Here is an 18,038-nt window from a genome sequence, read left to right on the forward strand (position 1 = left end):
AGTCATGGGCAATCGATTTATCACATGAACTGCAGAATGAAAGGCTTCTGTCCATAAAGTAATCAGAAGATTACTATCATGCATCATGCTCATCACACTCTAAAAAATATGGCGATGCTTTCTTTCAGCAATCCTATTCTGCTAAGGTGTGTGAGGGCAAGACACCCTTCTCCTTGTCCCATTACTTTGAAGAAAGTTAGTAAAGTCAATTGAAGAAAATTTACCTCCTCCGTCACATTGGAAACAAAAAATGTTTTCAGAAAATTGATTCTTGACAAAAGAATGAAAGCTTTGGAACAACTTGAAGGTTTCAGATTTGTGTTTTATGAAGAAAATCCAAGTATAATGAGAATAACTGTCAACAAATATAAGATAATATCTAGTTCCAGATATGGAAGCAACTAGGGCAAGCCCCCAAACATCAAAACAGATAATCTCAAAAGGTCTTGAAGCTCTTTTATTTATAGAATGAAAAGGTAAAATATGATTCTTACATAAGAGACAACTAGAACATTTGTTGTCATTGGCATTTATTCCTAAACTTGACTTGGGAATGAGGTTATTTGAGACAAGCTTTTCAATGAAACTACTACTGCAATGACCTAGACGACCATGCCAAAGATTTGGCTTCTTGATTTCAGAAACACTAAAGACACATGTAGGATTCTCAGAAGGCAATGATGAGGAGAGCTTCAAGTTTAGGTCTACAGGACGAATATGTGCTGAAGGTTCTTCTTGAAAAACATACATATTGCCTTGCCGTTTTCCTTTAGCGAACGTCTCCTTCGTGCAAAGATCCTTGACAAGAACAAAAGAGGGAGTAAATTCAACTGAGGCATTGATATCATCAACAAGTTTAGAAACCAAAACAATATTTTTCTTGATGTTAGGGGCATAAAAAACTTTTGAAAGGTTGAAAGAGGATTTTGACAAAGGTATAACAAAGTTTCCAATATGAGAGATAGAATGGTGGGATCCATCCCCAGTAACTATACTACTTCTACCAATGTAAAGAACAAGGTTTAGGAGCTTACCAGCATCGCCAGTAACGTAAGTCGCTGCACCAGAGTCCACGTACCAAGTACCTTGCTCATTCTGTTTCAGATTCAATCCTGCTAAAGCTGACAACAATAACTCCTTTACTTCTCCGTTGGTCCTTGTACTGTCTGTACCTCTTTTTGCTTCAGCTTGTGTTGATTTTCCTTTATTTAAGGGATTAAACCAACAATTAGCTTTGATGTGCCCCTTTTTATTGCATAGAAAACAAGTAGGAATTGTCCTCTGTCGTTGTGGATTGGTATATGTGTTGGGTGTAGGCAATAATCCACGACCTTCTTGTCCACTTCTCCCTTGTCTTCCCTTTCCCTTAATATCATAACTTCCTCGTCCCCTGCATAAGCCATCCCTGTAGCAAGAACGTCTTGTGTCCCTGTATGCATAGATGATTTTTCAGAAAATCCCTTTAACTTCATCTCATATTGAAATAATTTTTCGCGCAGATCTTCAAAGTTGGACAGCTCAGGTAAACATAACAAGGAAGTAACAATCATATGGTAGTCAGATCCCAATCCACTGAGAGTTTGTTGTACCAAATCTTTATTAGTCACTGCACACCTAACAACTGCTAGTTAATCTGTGATGATCTTTATTTTGTTCAAGTATTTATGATAGTCATGGAATCCTTTCTTAACATCTGAAACTCTCTTTTAAGAAACATAATCTTGGCCTGAGATCTGTCCCAAAGTTGCATGGCAGTACAGTCGTCTGGAACATGGTTTTAAAACTCGCTGAGTCAACTCGTTGACTCGGCTCGGCTCGGCCCTCCAACGAGTCAATCCTGCAAGGCAAACTCGGCTTGGCAAGACTCGGGCTTGACTCGGCCGAGTTCTGGGATATTTGAAATTTGATTTTTTATTTGAGTTGAAACAAACATGGGACGCAGTACGGTTGTTACAGACAGAACATATGTTTTGTCTGTTATGTTCTAAGGGTCTGTCCAATCTTGGACAAGCAATCAGACAGACCCTTAGGGTCTCTTGTGAGTGTGTCCTTAGTGGTCCTTGTGTTGGCTGATTTGGTGGACTGATGTGCTCATTGGATTTGTGGTATGTGTGCTTTTGGATCTTCCCTGTGTGTGTGTTAACTTGATAACAGGTATTAGGTATCACTATCATAGCATAATCAACTATAATATTCATCATGTATTATCAGAAGCATAAAATTAAGGAACTAAGTATATGTTGGAAATTGGTAATTGGCCTTGTGGTAGCCAGTAGCTAGAAGTCACTCAAGAGAGGATTTTTAACGTTTCCATAAATTTCTACCAATAAGACAAATGTCAACAGAGCTTCACATAAGTTCTTGATTGCTTGACAATGCACAGAACCATCAAAATACAAAAATCTCGCTAATTCATAAGAAACAACATTAGGAGCCAGTGTTCATAGGGAAAAGAGTTTTAGCTCTGTTTGGGAGTGAACAACCAGGATTTTATATGCTGCATCTCTTTCGAGAAATTTTGTCATGCCAGTTAATTTCATATTTTTCAACTTACACCATAGTTATTCTTTAACTTACTCCATAGTCCTTTGTCTAAAAAAGAAATTTGAAGGCTATTTAGCTGGCTATCCTAGAGTTTTTTGCTACAACATTAGTTGCTTTTAATGACCTTTGTTCATTTGTCAAGGATGTACATTTATATATGGTCACATGGACAACAAAAAGGACACATGACATGCCATTGTTGTTCAATTTTTCATTAAGAATACTGTATAAGGGGGCATGATACAAGGGTAACTGGTAAGTTGGGAATATTCCTGTGAGATAGTCTGGCAGAGATCAGCCTATGCATTTTCAATGCTACTGCTCTCTATGAATGGTTTAACTAGAAAATGACAAACCCAGGAAGTAATACAAGCAAAAACCAAGCTAATTTAGTTGATGCCAATTGTTATCAGTTCAAAAGCAACCTAAGAAAGAGTCACATCTCTCTCCCAGTTTCAGTGATTACATGCCTTAACACAACCCAAGGATCTCTTGTTTACTGAAAAACATGGTTTGAGACAAATTATAAATTGTTTTTCTTTTAAAATCAAAAGTTAACAAAACCCGGTCCGAGTCACCAAGTTGACCCGTCGAGTCACGAGTCAATAAAGAACGAGTCGAGTCCCGAGTCACGGGTTTTAAAACCTTGGTCTAGAATTGCCACAAGCACCTGTTGTGACAACGTAGATGTGATATTAGCAACTAGCGCTTGGTCTCTTTTCATCCAGGCTGCAAATTTAGGATTTCTAACATATACCGTAGTAGATGTTCCTTCAGTGTCCCTTTCTTCTCATGATATGAACTCTTGAGAAACTGGAACAAATCCATCCAGATGTCCAGAAAGATCCTGACTCCTAATGAAATGAATGATTTGCCTCTTCCAAGTCAAGAAGTTAGAATTGTTTAATTTTTCAGACACGAGTTGACTGAGGAAGCTTGAAGAAAGATCAGACTGAGTAGGAAATGAATCCATGTTTCACAATATTAAGAATGTGTCCAGCACACAGCCCGTCTGCAATTTCTGCAATCCTCTTTTTTTTTTGATGAAAGGTCACGCACCTGACTAATGTAACTGCTGCAACCTCTTCTCCTTTTTTTTTGCAGAGAGGACTATATCGGGCTATGTAAATGGCACTAGATAGAGATTAAGAGAAGAAAACTGATTCGATATCTAATTCAAAATCAATATCTGATTTAAAACTAAATATTGAATTCCGATCAGATTTCTGGTTTTCAGAAAGGCATAAATAATTAATCACTGAATATGAAAACCACAAAACAGAAACAAAAAACATATGAATAGAAAATCACATCCGATATTAATGTAGTGCCTTTCAAGTATGAAAAGAAATAGAGGTAAGGAGGACGTCAAAAGGAAGAAGAATCCAGATCTGAGTCTGGTCAGATCTGATCAAGGATATGACTGGATCAACTGACACCCGATTACGTGACTAGATCACACTCTGATCGAAACTGATCAACAAGATATATTGAAAACAGATTGAAGGATAAGAAGGCAGCCTTGAGAATGCTTAGGATCAAGATACGTAGACCGAGACGATTCAGTTTTATCAGAAAAGAAAACTTGATCAGATCTGATTTTAATCAGAACTGATCAAGATCGAGATACCAAGAGAAATATTGGGCGAGATGAGGAGGCAGATAGAAAGAATATTGAGAAAAGAAATTTTGTTGACTTGGAAGAGTAAAACGATGAGATTCAGATCTTTTTAGACATACCTTTGGAGTCAATCCCAGATCCAGCTGTAGCGTGGCTCTGATACCATGTTAAGTTTGCAATACTCAAGTTCTTCCACACGTGAAGGGTGAGGAACAGAGAGAGAGAGAGAGAGAGAGAGAGAGAGAGAGAGAGAGAGAGCTGCAGGAAAACCCGATTCCAGTCATAGGATCGGCTGCTCTTCTAATTCAGTTATAGTTACATACTAATACGAATTTTAGGGTACTAAAATACCCCTATTACAGCAAGAAGAAATTACATACTGCCATTAATGAAATAGCAACGACTACGGGTCTGGATCCCCTGACCCATGACCCATTACAAGAGGTACACGTCTTTTCAATAAATACATAAATGCACACAAATACACGTAGTGTTAACTTAAAACTGTTAAAAATTATATATATATATCCTCCCCGCAACCCCGCGCCCAAGTTTTTTTAAAGTGCCGCACCCGCACCCACACCCGCACCTATGTGACATAGAGGGTAACGATACAATACTTACAACCTTGGTCAGAACCAAACATTCCATGAGGTGATGATCCCTATAAAATCAAGCAGATCACATCTGTACAGTCTAAGTTTCAAAATAAAAAAAACCCGAGAAACCTATTTATCATGTTTTTATCACTATATATATTGAGAGAGAGAGACCCAAGTTTTTTGAAGTTGCAAGTGTCACACCTACACCTACATGACATAGCTAGCGAGATATGGTTTCTTGTGTCAAAGTACAAAAGAAATAGGTGTTTCAAGTGCAAAGAAGACAGAATTTTGGAAAGGACAATCTTTTATACAAGAAAAAAAAGTAGAAAGGGAGAGATAGAAGAGCATGAAGGCTAATGTAAATCTATGAAGAAAAAAGTAAGAATGACGAAATAACTTCTGAAACAATTTGGTGGAAACCCAGATTGAACTACAGGTTTTGTGCTTCGATTGCAAGTAACATTTGGGGAACTGAGGACTAGGAAGAAGAATGAAGTGTTATAATGAATCACTTTCACAGCCTAAATCAATAGCTTCTATTTTGTGTGAAGTAGAATAGAAGCAAATTACCTTTACACTCTTCCATATTTGGTGTTTTACATTACTATATAGCTAAAAACAAGTGTATGACTGAAGACGGTTATTATAAGAACACAGAACAATAAATTCTTTGTGTAGCATAATTAAGGTGTAATTTTCTTTAGTTCACACATTGGGTATCAAGATCTCCTTTTGTGCTTATAATACTATTATGTTTCCAGATAATGTTTGAATAAGACCGTTAGAGTCTCACTATTGTGAGGGGTCTTGGGTTCAAACGCCTGTCCAGGGCTATCACCCAGACTAGCAATATGTTAGTTCTTTTTAATTATTCCATGCCTAACATGACATTCTTGCTGATGGATTTGGACACCATTTAATTTTATGTTTAGTTAAGGAAGATGATTTGTAAGCTATTGAAGCTATAAAGTAACCTTTTCAAAATTATTGAACAGCATCATGAAGGAAGTTCCTCCCTTTATTTAGTCACATACTATTTACAAGGTTGATTTACAAGCTTGATTTTGGGATGCACACAGTTTAAAACTTCATATCAACTTCATTTTTTAGGTTCAGTTTTAACAATTATCATGGACAGATTGATCCGTTTGAGAGGTTGGATCCAGAAGTTGAGGACGTTCTTGTGGAGATTGCTGATGATTTTGTTGAATCTGTAAGTGATCTGATAATCGCTTAGTGGATATATCAGTTTTACCTACTTTCTATTTCATGCCTTTTGAATGAAAACTACACAAATATGTTCGGCTTGCATGAAGGTATGGGGTCTAACACCAGATTGTTATTGGTCCTGGTGAAGTTGGGAGGCCTTTTGAATTGATCTATTTCAACTGGATTGCCTTTTAAATGTTTACTGTGGAGCCATGTAATTGTTGGATTGGCTGGATCCCTACCCTGTTCTGCAGACTTTATTTCCAGTTGTGCTTGATTACAGTAGCAACTCGTTTGTGTTTAATGTTTGTTTTGTTTTGTTCCTCTGAGCAGATAACAACCTTTGCTTGTTCATTGGCCAAACATCGGAAATCTTCTACACTAGAAGGAAAAGATATACTTCTACACATGGGTTAGAATTTAATTATTAACTTGATTCTTAATTTTATTTTCATTTGCTAGCTGTACTAGTACAAGATTTTTTTCCCACTCATCTTTTTTGGGTTTTTGCAGAGAGAAACTGGAATATGACACTCCCAGGATTTGGTGGGGATGAGATTAAGGTCTTCAAGAAGCCGGTGAGTGTTCCTATAATTTGAGAGCAAGTAATGTTATGTAGTATGTTTCATTTGTTGCCTCAGCATAGAAAGCTTTGCATCTGATTGCTTGCTTTGGGTGGTGATCTGCAGCCTGTGAATGATGTCCACAAGCAGCGAATGGCAGCGGTATGCTCTTAGTTCATCCTGTATTAAATCTTTCAGTATGCAAGGACCCAACACTAAAGAGTAAAGACCTAGATCCCTTCATTCTGTTACATGGCCTGATCTTCAAGTAGTCTGGGTCAGAGACCTTGGGGGTACTCATGAGTTGGGAAAAAATCAATAAAAGTCAATTGTTGTGGGAACTGGGAAGCAACAGGGATAGTTGCTTGGTTGAATCTGGATGCCTTTTCAGCTATGTCACATGGGTGCGGGTGCGGGTGCGGGTGCGACACGGGTGCAGCGCAATTCCAAAAAATTTGGACACGGGGACTCGGCTATATATATATATATTAAAAAATATATATTATAAATATATATATTTTAAATATTATAATTATATATATATATATATATATATATATATATATATAACAATAAATTAACACATAAAGATTGTAAATTTTAAAGAAAAAAAAGCAATTCTTAACAACACAAACTTACCAAAATATAACACATAAAGAAGCTTGTGAGTGTGATAAACAACAAAACTTATCATAAATCTGCCTCATCGTCTGAATTAGAAGGAAGAACAGGATCGAGGTAGTCCATGTTGAGAGTATGTAAATTATGTTCTCCCTCCAAGTCAAAATCTTCTGGATTTACATCCCAATTCTTGGATGGTCCACAACTGCATCAAAAAAACACTATATTAGTATCTAACTTAAAACTTTGAATACAAATATTTAAATACAAACTTTGAATACAAAGAAAAAAAAGTACCTATACTCTTCTTTGGTGCGGCGAGAAATTAATCGTAGATTTGAGTGAACATATACCAAATCCTCTGCTCTTTTACTAGTGAGTTTGTTTCTTTTAATGTTGTGAATTTGAGCATATATACTCCAATTTCTTTCACAACAAGATGATGTAGCAGGTTGAGATAACAACTTCATTGCAAGACGTTGCAGATTTAGTGTCTCTGATCCATATGTTGCCCACCAATTAAGGGGATCTTCCTCGTCCCTTGTCACAAGTGCTGCTAAAGAATCAAATCTCCCAGTAGAAAACTTGCCAAACTCACTATTTACAACCTTAAACATGTGAGGATCGTTAAAAAGTCTTCCCAAATATATCATTCTATTTCTTGATATCTCAGGATCTTCATTTGGAGAAACACGACCAACACCTGCTGTCAACCATTTTTTTGCATAGTATTTTGGATTGAGAGAGTGTGCCATGCAATGCAAAGGTGTATTGCTTTTATCCCTCTTCTCACTAAAACTAAATGTACATGATTATAAAATTCTGAATCATCAAGTGCAATATCTTTCTTCTCATGTTTAAAAATGATACTTTGAACTTTTTCAATCATATTGTCCCACATTTCATAAATTCTATGAAGCATGGGTACATCTCTATCAACTTCTCTCAGCATTTCCCAAATAGGCTCTGTAAATTCAACAAAATATGTAATTTTATCCCACCAAAAATCATCACAGTTGCATTTTTTGATAGCTTGAGCCTTGACATCATCTTCAGTACGATAAAAATCCCAATCTTGATCAGCCACCATCATCAATGCGTTCTTGAGTTGCTTAATTCTTTTTATCATAACAATGAGAGAAGCAAAACGAGTTTCAGCAACTTTCAGTAACTTGAGATCAAAATGCCTATTAAATATAGAAAGGGCATGATGATGGTTTACAACAAAATTTCTAATATTTCGAACATCATGCTCTATTTCCTCAATCCATAAGCACATTTCATGTGCATGTGCATCATCTTTTGATGGATTGCATATACTCTTAAGTGCCAAATTTAAACTGCGTGCTGCACAAGGAGTCCAAAAAATAAGTGAATATGTATCTTCACTTGTCAAATTCATTCCTGCACGACTGCAAACTGGAGCATTGTCAGTAATGATTTGCACCACACTTTCTTCACCCACTTTTTTTATCACTTCAACAAATAATCTCTTTAAATATTCAACATCTTTATACTCTCCAGATGCATCAACAGTCTTAAAAAAGATTGACCCATTTAGTGAGTAAGCAATGAAGTTTATCAGTGGTCGCCTTTGTATATCAGTCCACCCATCAGAAACAATCGACACTCCATGTCGTTTCCATACAAATTTTTGGGTCTCTAGCAAGTCTTCAATTCTATTTTTTTCCTCTGCAAGAATGACTGTTCTTAGTTTTTCTGAACTAGGAGGCACATAACCACTCAAATTGCAATTAGCCAAAGATGTAATCATATCTTTCCAGTATGGACTTCTAGCTACATTAAAAGGAATTGAGCTTGAGTAAAAGAATCGACCAATCTTTTTATCAATTTCTGCTCTTGCCATGTTTTTGAATGACACTTGTATTGTTTTATTGCTTTCCATCTTTCTTTTCTTTAAAAGCTCTTCTTGTATATCACTAGCAGTAGGAAAAGACAAATTAATCGAATCGCTTTTCATCTCTGCAATTTTCTTCTTTTCAGCTTCCTCTTGTTCTTTTTTTAATTGCTTTAACATGTCTTTGTCAACCCCAGAACATGCCCTAATTCCTTGACCACGAATATGCAAAAGATGTGCTTTCACACGCGTATAAGAACCTGTGAAAACAGTCTTACATAGATTACAATGAAACTGCACATTCCCACCACCACCACTACTAGCTTTTATCCCTTTTGTCACAAGCCTCCAAAGTGGTTGAGAAACATCTAATTCAGGGTTAGAACTTGAACCAAATGTATTGACACTATCGCTAGAACTCGCCATTATATCTGAAAAGTGAAAACTGAAAAGAAAATAAGTAAATAAACTAAAGTTAATAAACACTACCTCTATGAATGGGAAGCACAGGGAGGGGCCGAGCCCCTCCCCTGCGAAAACAGGGAAGCATGGAGGGGCCGAGCCCCTCTTCTGCGAGCAGAGGGTGCAGGGAGGGGGGCCGAGCCCCTCCTCTATGAATGGGAAGCACAGGGAGGGACCGAGCCCCTCCCCTGCGAAAACAGGGTCTGCGAGCAGAGGGTGCAGGGAGGGGGGCCGAGCCCCTCCTCTATGAATGGGAAGCACAGGGAGGGGCCGAGCCCCTCCCCTGCGAAAACAGGGAAACATGGAGGGGCCGAGCCCCTCTTCTGCGAGCAGAGGGTGCAGGGAGGGGGGCCGAGCCCCTCCTCTATGAATGGGAAGCACAGGGAGGGGCCGAGCCCCTCCCCTGCGAAAACAGGGTCTGCGAGCAGAGGGTGTAGGGAGGAGGGCCGAGCCCCTCCTCTATGAATGGGAAGCACAGGGAGGGGCCGAGCCCCTCCCCTGCGAAAACAGGGAAACATGGAGGGCCCGAGCCCCTCTTCTGCGAGCAGAGGGTGCAGGGAGGGGGGCCGAGCCCCTCCTCTATGAATGGGAAGCACAGGGAGGGGCCGAGCCCCTCCCCTGCGAAAACAGGGTCTGCGAGCAGGGGCCGAGCCCCTCTTCTGCGAGCAGAGGGTGCAGTGAGGGGGGCCGAGCCCCTCCTCTGCGAGCAAAGGGTGCAAGGAGGGAGGCTACGAGCAGAGGGTGCAGGAGGTCGACATACCTGACGGAGGGGGAGACGGTGGCTGCCTGTGGGTACCGTCGCCGGAGTCTGGATCGCCGGCGTGGGTGCAGGAGAAAGCTGCAGGGGCTGAGGGGGAGAGGCAAAATCGAGAGGGTAAGCCCTCTCCCTGTCGATAAACCCCTTTTAGGGTTCAGCTGCCAAAAAAAATTGGATCTGGGTCGGGTTTGGACCCGACCCGGATCCAAAACATAATTTAAAACTCGAAATGGACATTTTTGGACTCGGTCAAAGTTGACCGAGTCCAAAATGTCGACGGACTCGGCCTCAACTCGTTGACCGAGTCAGACTCGGCATTGACCGAGTCCGGGCCGAGTCCGAAGCCGCACCCGAGTCCGCACCCGTGTTGGGGCGTGTCGACTCGGGTGCGGCAACCCTTTAGCCGAGTCCGTGTTACATAGCTTTTCAGCATGGGTGCCTTGATAGCTGTCATAAGGATACTCCATTTTGACTCCCGTTCGGTATTCCCTCATGTATGAGTCATATTGGAAACTTATTAAAAATGGCTGTATCCTCATATCTGCAGCCACAGCCATGGCTTGATAATTCCTTTGCCTCAAGTTTTTTTAGATTCTATAAAGTACCAAAAATATACAAGCAAATTATGGCATTCTTAAAGTACAATCATCAGTCAAGTTGCCCATGTTCCTCCATGCTTAAAGATGACTTAGTAATTGTGATTAATGGTTTACTCATTGATAATTACACATTCTTTATTGGTTCAGATCAAGAAATCGATTATAAGTACTCAGGCTGTGTCTGAAACTGCGAATGTAAAGAGTTCTGCTGGACAAGTTCCTGGAAATGTAAAGGGTCATCCTGCAAAAGCTCCTGCAATGACCTCTCCTAAGACATGATGGTTTTCTCTCCTTGCAACCTTGGTAGGCTTCCTGGACTCTTGTTGTCATGCTTCACTTTGTGTCAATTGGCATGCTTGAATGTTTTTTTCTTATTTCCTAACATGTCCACATGGAAGTTTGTAAGATTGGTGATTCCGTTTTACTGCCGTTTTTCATGTTGGTGGATCGGTCAGGTGGATATCTTTCATTTTCTTCTGCAACTAAAGGATGTAGAAAGGTACACTAAAGAAGCTCTTGATCAACTCGGTGATAAGCAGCATTGATCGTTCGATATGAACATTGCATCTGAGTTGAACTGCATTGGTTCCTAGATGGATTTGATGTTGGGCTCTCTTTTTTGCTAGTTTTGTTTTGTTGACTTTACCCGGGCCTATTTGGTTCCATATTAGAACAGTAGATCTTGAAAACCGATGGTCAAATGGGTTTGAAGAAGGTACTGAAATGAAGGTTGTATATATGAAACTAAAAGTGCATGTTAATGTGCTGAGAAAATCTCTATTGAAAATTTTATTTTTTGGAGAAATCTTGGGAGAATATCAGCAAATGTGAGCTTTTGGTTTATGGATATCTTGGGAAAATTTTACCGTATATGATATGACTGAAGGAAGCCTCCAGCCTGGTTATCAAAATGTAATGTGGACCATAGGCATTTTATTTCTGAATCTTTTCCATTTATGTCTATAGAGTTTGTGGAATATGAAATCTGATTCGTTAACTTTCTAGTCTTTTCAGAGCCGTATTCAAACACAGGTTTTAGAAGTATAATTGAGAGTGCTTCTTTTTGGCTTTTTTTAATTGGTTCGGTACCGTTTCTCTTTCGAGTAAATTGCAAAAGACCAGCTTGCTTAATCACTCTTTTATGCAAGTGTTTAACTCATTCTTATTACATTCAACGGCTTGCTTATAGCATCTGAAAGTGCAACTTCGGGTATGAGATTAATGCTTTGCCTTCTATCTATAGAATAACTCATCGAGCATGTTTTTGGTTTTCTGGTATGAACTTTATGAGATCCGGATTTAATTAGATATAGAACCGGACTTGTTTTGCAGAATTCAGATACAGTATTGGGTGTTGTACAACGAGACCCCTGTCCAACCCTCTTCTTCAGGATGCAAACACACCCTAAAAGCATTATATAGCGAACACAATGAATTGCCTTTCTTGGTAATTACGATCTATGCAAACCTGGTAATATTATTTGATCCAGATCAAGCCTGGATCATGCTCCCATATTCTTAACCAGCCATTGATTTGCTAATTCCACATCTGCCTCCTAAATGGCTAAATCTCCCTTAGACATGGAATTTCCATGCCATTTTCTTTTCCAAAAAGCCCCCCCCCCCCCCTCACCTCTAGAAATAAAATATGTGAATCGTTATTCCTTTGTAATCTACTATTTAGTTTCTGATCGGAAGCAGATAGATCCATATGGTAATGGGCCATGAGCCATGGTGGGTCTCAAAATTGCAGCCCAAAACTAGCATAGACAGGCCAGAGTGCCCAACCAAATGCCTACCCTTAAGCATATAAATATGTTAATCTTAACATTTTTCTTTCTGCTTCATTTAGGGCCGCTAGTATAGAGGGATATCCTCAAGAGACCATATCCTGGAGCAAAACTAACAGTGTATTGTTAGAAATAGATCATTACATTTTTTAAAATATTAGCTGCATATAAATATTTTGAAGGGGTTAATATTTTGTGTTATTGAAGGCACAAAACTATTGAGCTGAAAATCATAGGTTCACGATTTATCGGCTCAACATAGATGCATTCAATATGATTTGTTTGCTAATGATCAAACCTTGAATCATGTTATTTTGATATAAAAATTATGATTTTTTGAGTTGTGAAATTTTAGTGGATTATGGGCTATTGATTTTTGCAACCCTTACCCTGCTTATGTCTTTCTTCATGAAGGACAGAGAAACCACCCTTGGGATCAGAGACCTAGTGATGCTGATTAAGCCTAGTATATTTACGATCGCTGTCCTAATGGTGTAAACACGTGCCATACCCCTTGCTCTTAGGGAGGCGTTAAGACTGAGCAAGGGCTTAACCCTTGCCCTCATTAATGCAAGGGGCTGATGCTCATGGGAATGAAATCCTATCCACCCGTGTGGTTGCCAAGGTCTACTCTACTTCATGTGACAATCACATGATTTCTTACTGAACAAACCATGCAGATCACATCAATAAAGTTTGGTCTAAACAAATAATTTGAAAAATATGAAAAGAAGAAGATTTCTATTCACTAGTTCAGTAATTGCAACAATATTAACCCTTTTTAAGGTCCAAAATTACGAAGTTCTCCTAGAGGGGATCTTATGAAACCCTCCTCCCTTTTTGGACCCCTTGTTTTCCCCAACTGACTCCCTCCAATTCTTTCCAACCCCTTCCTCATTAATTCTTAACATTGGACGAATAATAATGAACATGCTATTTGTTAAAATTATTTTTTAGCATCAACATATATGAAACTAGATAAAAATAAATACACTAAGGTAAAACCCTTTTTTCTTACTGTCATATGCATGTGACACCAAAATAAGCTTATATATATATATATATATATATATATATATATATATATATATATATATATATATATATATATATATATATATATATATATATACTAAGGGAGCGTTTGTGTGCCAAAGAAAGGGCCTCCGCACATCATCGTTCACCAAGTCTCTCTGCACGAAAACAAAGTCTGACCCACCGCGTCGGACTTTGATTCCGCTGAAAGAGGGGGGGGGGGGTCTTTCTTCACTGAAAGAGAATCCTATGTTTCAAAGGGAGGTTGTGGGGCCCGCGTAAACACATGGGGCATCATGCGTTTCTGCGAAAACCTCCCACTTTCTCTGGCATGCAAACGTTCCCTTTTGCGTGACGCGAAAAGCTGGGACTTTCCACAAAAAAACACAAACTTTTGATGCATTTTTGCGGAGCTCATCGCGGCAACACAAACAGGCGGATCCCTTTCCTCGCAGAAAGGAACCCCAAAATCACTGCTAGACCCTTCCACGGTAATGGTTCTAGTGGGGGGAGGGGGTCAGACATGGTTTCCTCGGAAGAGAGCTCCACAGTAAAAGCTACTGCGGATCTCTCTTCCATGAGACAAACGCCCCCTAAGGGAAAACCCTTCCATTGCACTTTGGCAGGTCTCTGATTGGTTAAAACTCTTGATTATTCACCAAAGAGTAAACCCAACTTTGACCTTGCAGCAGGGCAAGCTCCTTGTAGCTTTCACCGGACTACACCCAGCTTTACCCTTAAAGTAGGCAAGGTCCTGATAGCTTTCAAACTCGTGATGTCCTAACAAACAACTTAGTGACATTCACATGCACACCAAAATAAACTATAATGAGCCTCACATTGTTGCAATGATGAAACATTTAAATCTCTCTCTCTCTCTACACACACGCACACTCACACAAACGAAAGTGCCTTTCGAACTAACCTGTTCGTCTCATACAGCACATGCCGAAAACAGACCACTATTTCGTTTGTAAAGATCAGGTGCGATATGATTGCACGAATATTTGTGCATTATGGACCTGATCACCCTCCATCTTGAGGACAGTCCTGTCAATTGTGCGGCCCAAGGCCTGGTGGAGGGCAATCAGGTGCTTAATGCACAAATTTTGTGCCATGTGATTGCACCCGAGCCGGACTCCTATTTCGTGGGTCAGTTGTCCCAACTACCCAAATGTCCTTTCCCATAACACCTACTCAATACTTCAAAATATTTCGCTATTACATCTATACTATTACATTAATAGCAATTGAGGGTCAGTTGCACTGATGAGCATCTCAGCGACCAGATTTCTATCTATCATTATACAATATCATCATCTATACTGCTGTTAGCCCGTCTAGCTCAGTTGGTAGAGCGCAAGGCTCTTAACCTTGTGGTCGTGGGTTCGAACCCCACGGTGGGCGCTTTTTTTTTCTTCTTTCTCATTGATTAATCGGTTCAAAAGGGAACGAAAAACATTTTTTCTTTTCCCACATAAGAATCTGCCCGGTCATATGGCCTATGATAGGCTTCTAGCATATGCAACTCTGACCGTTGATAACTTGATATCAACGTTCAGGGAAGGCGGATTAGTGTTCTGGCCTTCACTCCTCAGCACGAGGCAAAGCACACTAATTGAGTCCACACGTGACACTACCTGCGCGTTGAGATCAACTGTTGGGGTTGGCATTCAATTCATATAAACGTGTCAGCGGATTAATAATACAAAGCCCATCATACATGTCATTTGATTAATTAAATATATCTATCATTTTTATGAATAATCAGATAAAACTGTTAAGGATAGTTACTGTTAATCTGTTAGGTTAATAACGACCTTTTTTTTTTATATATTTTTAACGAAACTTATTAAAGTTCACTCATGAGTTCAATTTCTCTTGAAACTTTATTTTAAAGATCATAGTACCTAACCGTTAAATTGATGTTAAAAAAAAATGGCCCTAACTACCAAGTGATTAGTTAGCCACTATAAAAAAATATTCACATCAAGTCAAATTCGTTTGATGAATTGATGGCTAATCTGTAAAATGGTTGGGCAAAGGGTCATGAACCATACGGGACCAGATCCAGATCTGACCTTCATTAAACCTTATCCCATGTGAGGTCCTGGATCCATATCCAATTGCTGATAACATCTTAATCTTTAATTTCTTGCTCTGTGAAAGAAAACAAATTCTTCAAACGGTCCAGAACTAGGGGTCCAGAACCAAAAACAGGTCCTGGGTCGAACCACGAATTTCATCAAGTGCTAGAGCAGATCACATCCATCACTTTCCCAACCAATAGAGCTCCACATGCGGTGAATGTGGGCCCCAATTTTTCTGGGGCCCATGGCAAATAGTCTCATGGGATTGGTCAGAAAGATGACCGGGTCTATCGCTCGGTCCAATATTGATCTGGACCTTGGACCATCTCAAAAAAAAAAAAAAAAGAGAAAAAACTTTTAAGAAGCATATATCAATGGTCATGTCCATAGTTTTTTTTGGATAAGAAGTGGTAATTTGCACAGTCAGTAATTCATGAAGCAGCAAAAATTTGTTAAAACAAATACTTGATTAAAAAATGTAATGCATTAAAAAATATGGACTAAAAAAATGGCATTATAAAAGTCGGAAAATAATTTGAATGAGCAGGGGTAGAGCCAGAATTCTAGACTAAGGTGGGCACAAATTCACCTAGATTTTACTTTTATATACAAGCATGTAGAGTAAAAATTCTAAATTATAGAGGCATAAAAAATGTACCTAGACTTAAAAAAACCAAACCAAAATCTTAACTCCCACAAACACCATAAATTATGTATTTACGCTAATTGATAAAAAAAAACTTATCATTCAAACCAAAATCAAATAATGCAATATTAATGGATTCATGCCTAATGGTAATTAAAAAAAATAAAGAAAATCCAAAAAAACCATAACTAAACATTTGTCATTCTAAAAAACCAAATCAAAACCCTAATTTGCACAAAACTAATAAGTTATGCATTTATGCTAATTGATCAAAACCTCTTAATATTCTAACCAAAATCAAATCACAAAATATTCATGGATTCATGCCTAATGATAATTAGAAAAAACATAAAAACAATGACAAACCCTAAAACCATAAGTAAACATTTATGCCATTCTAAAAAAACCAAAATCAATACTCTAATTGCCACAAATATCATAAATTATGCATTTGTGCTAATTGATAGAAAAACTCTAATATTCTAACCAAAATCAAATAATATAATATTAATGAATTCATGGCTAATGGTAAGTAAAGAAAAACACAAAGAAAAAATCCAAAAACCATAACTAAATATTTATGTTATTATAAAAAAATCAAATCAAAACCTTAGTTTCTATAAATATTACAATTATGCATTTATGTTAACTGATAAAAAAATGCCTAATATTCTAGCTAAAATCAAATCATAAAATATTTATTGATTAATGCTTAATGGTAATTAAAAAAACATAAAAGAACCCTAAAACCATAAACTAAACATTTATGCCATTCTAAAAAAAACCAATTAAAAAATCTAAATCCTAACAAACATCATTCGTAGACATGCCAATTGAAAAAAAATAAAACCCTTAATTAAATATTTATGTCATTTGAAAAACCAAAATAAAAAGCTTAAATCCTAACAAAAATCAAATTTAGCGGTTGCTAATCAAATTCAAACATTTATTAATTGAATCATGCTTAAGGATAATTGAAATAAAATTAGCATAAAAAACCCTAAAACCCTGATTACAGATTCATGCATTTGGAAAAATCCAAATCAATAACCTAAATCCTAAAAAAAAATCATAAATTTATGCGAATTATAAAAAATAAAACCCCTAATATTCTAACCAAAATCAAGAATTTATATTCATGCCAAATGCTAGTTAGAAAAACACATAAACCCTAAAACCTTAATGAAAATTCCATGCTATTTCAAAAAAAATAAATAAACTAATAACCTAAACCCCTAAATACATTATGCTAATTGAAAGTTAAAAAAAGAACAAAACTCTAAAACCCTAATTAAAATTTCATGCTATTTAAAAAAAACTAAAAGCTTAAACCCCTAAATACATTATGCTAATTGAAATTAAAAAACCAACAAAACCCATAAAATCAAAACTTTATCTGACATGACATTTCAGAAAAAAAAAATGGTCTCAGTTTGCTAGTGCCGCTGGGTAATGTGGGCCTACATGGATTCAAATCCAAGGACCCGGCCAACATCTAGGCTCCAAGGGATTGGCTACATGGTTTCAGACTCGGTGACAGCGTGATATCCCCTATCTAGAGTTCGAATCTCCATGTGGGCGTCCCATTCCGAAAAGGCCAAGCAAGACAACTCTCTAGGGGTGTGCCACATGTTTTAC

At 38.0% G+C, this 18,038-nt stretch overlaps 1 protein-coding gene and 1 non-coding gene across 2 annotated transcripts in view; both read left to right on the forward strand.

Moving 5' to 3' along the window:
• LOC149848555 (transcription initiation factor TFIID subunit 12-like) overlaps positions 1 to 11,644 on the forward strand; it is a 56,578-nt gene extending 44,934 nt beyond the window's left edge. The window contains exons 4-9 of the mRNA XM_090011828.1: positions 5,909 to 5,983; positions 6,313 to 6,391; positions 6,493 to 6,557; positions 6,669 to 6,704; positions 10,987 to 11,142; positions 11,295 to 11,644. Coding sequence (XP_089867954.1) covers positions 5,909 to 5,983; positions 6,313 to 6,391; positions 6,493 to 6,557; positions 6,669 to 6,704; positions 10,987 to 11,118 — 387 coding nt within the window. The 3' untranslated portion in view covers positions 11,119 to 11,142; positions 11,295 to 11,644. The remainder of the gene's footprint in view (positions 1 to 5,908; positions 5,984 to 6,312; positions 6,392 to 6,492; positions 6,558 to 6,668; positions 6,705 to 10,986; positions 11,143 to 11,294) is intronic.
• A 3,354-nt stretch (positions 11,645 to 14,998) lies between these two features.
• Positions 14,999 to 15,071, forward strand: TRNAK-CUU (transfer RNA lysine (anticodon CUU)). The gene has a single exon. It is a non-coding gene; the product is annotated as a tRNA-Lys (tRNA).
• The last annotated feature ends 2,967 nt before the right edge of the window (positions 15,072 to 18,038 follow it).

This window comes from Nuphar pumila, chromosome 1 (genome assembly GCF_984573655.1).
Source record: "Nuphar pumila chromosome 1, dmNupPumi1.hap1.1, whole genome shotgun sequence".
Taxonomy (NCBI): domain Eukaryota; kingdom Viridiplantae; phylum Streptophyta; class Magnoliopsida; order Nymphaeales; family Nymphaeaceae; genus Nuphar; species Nuphar pumila.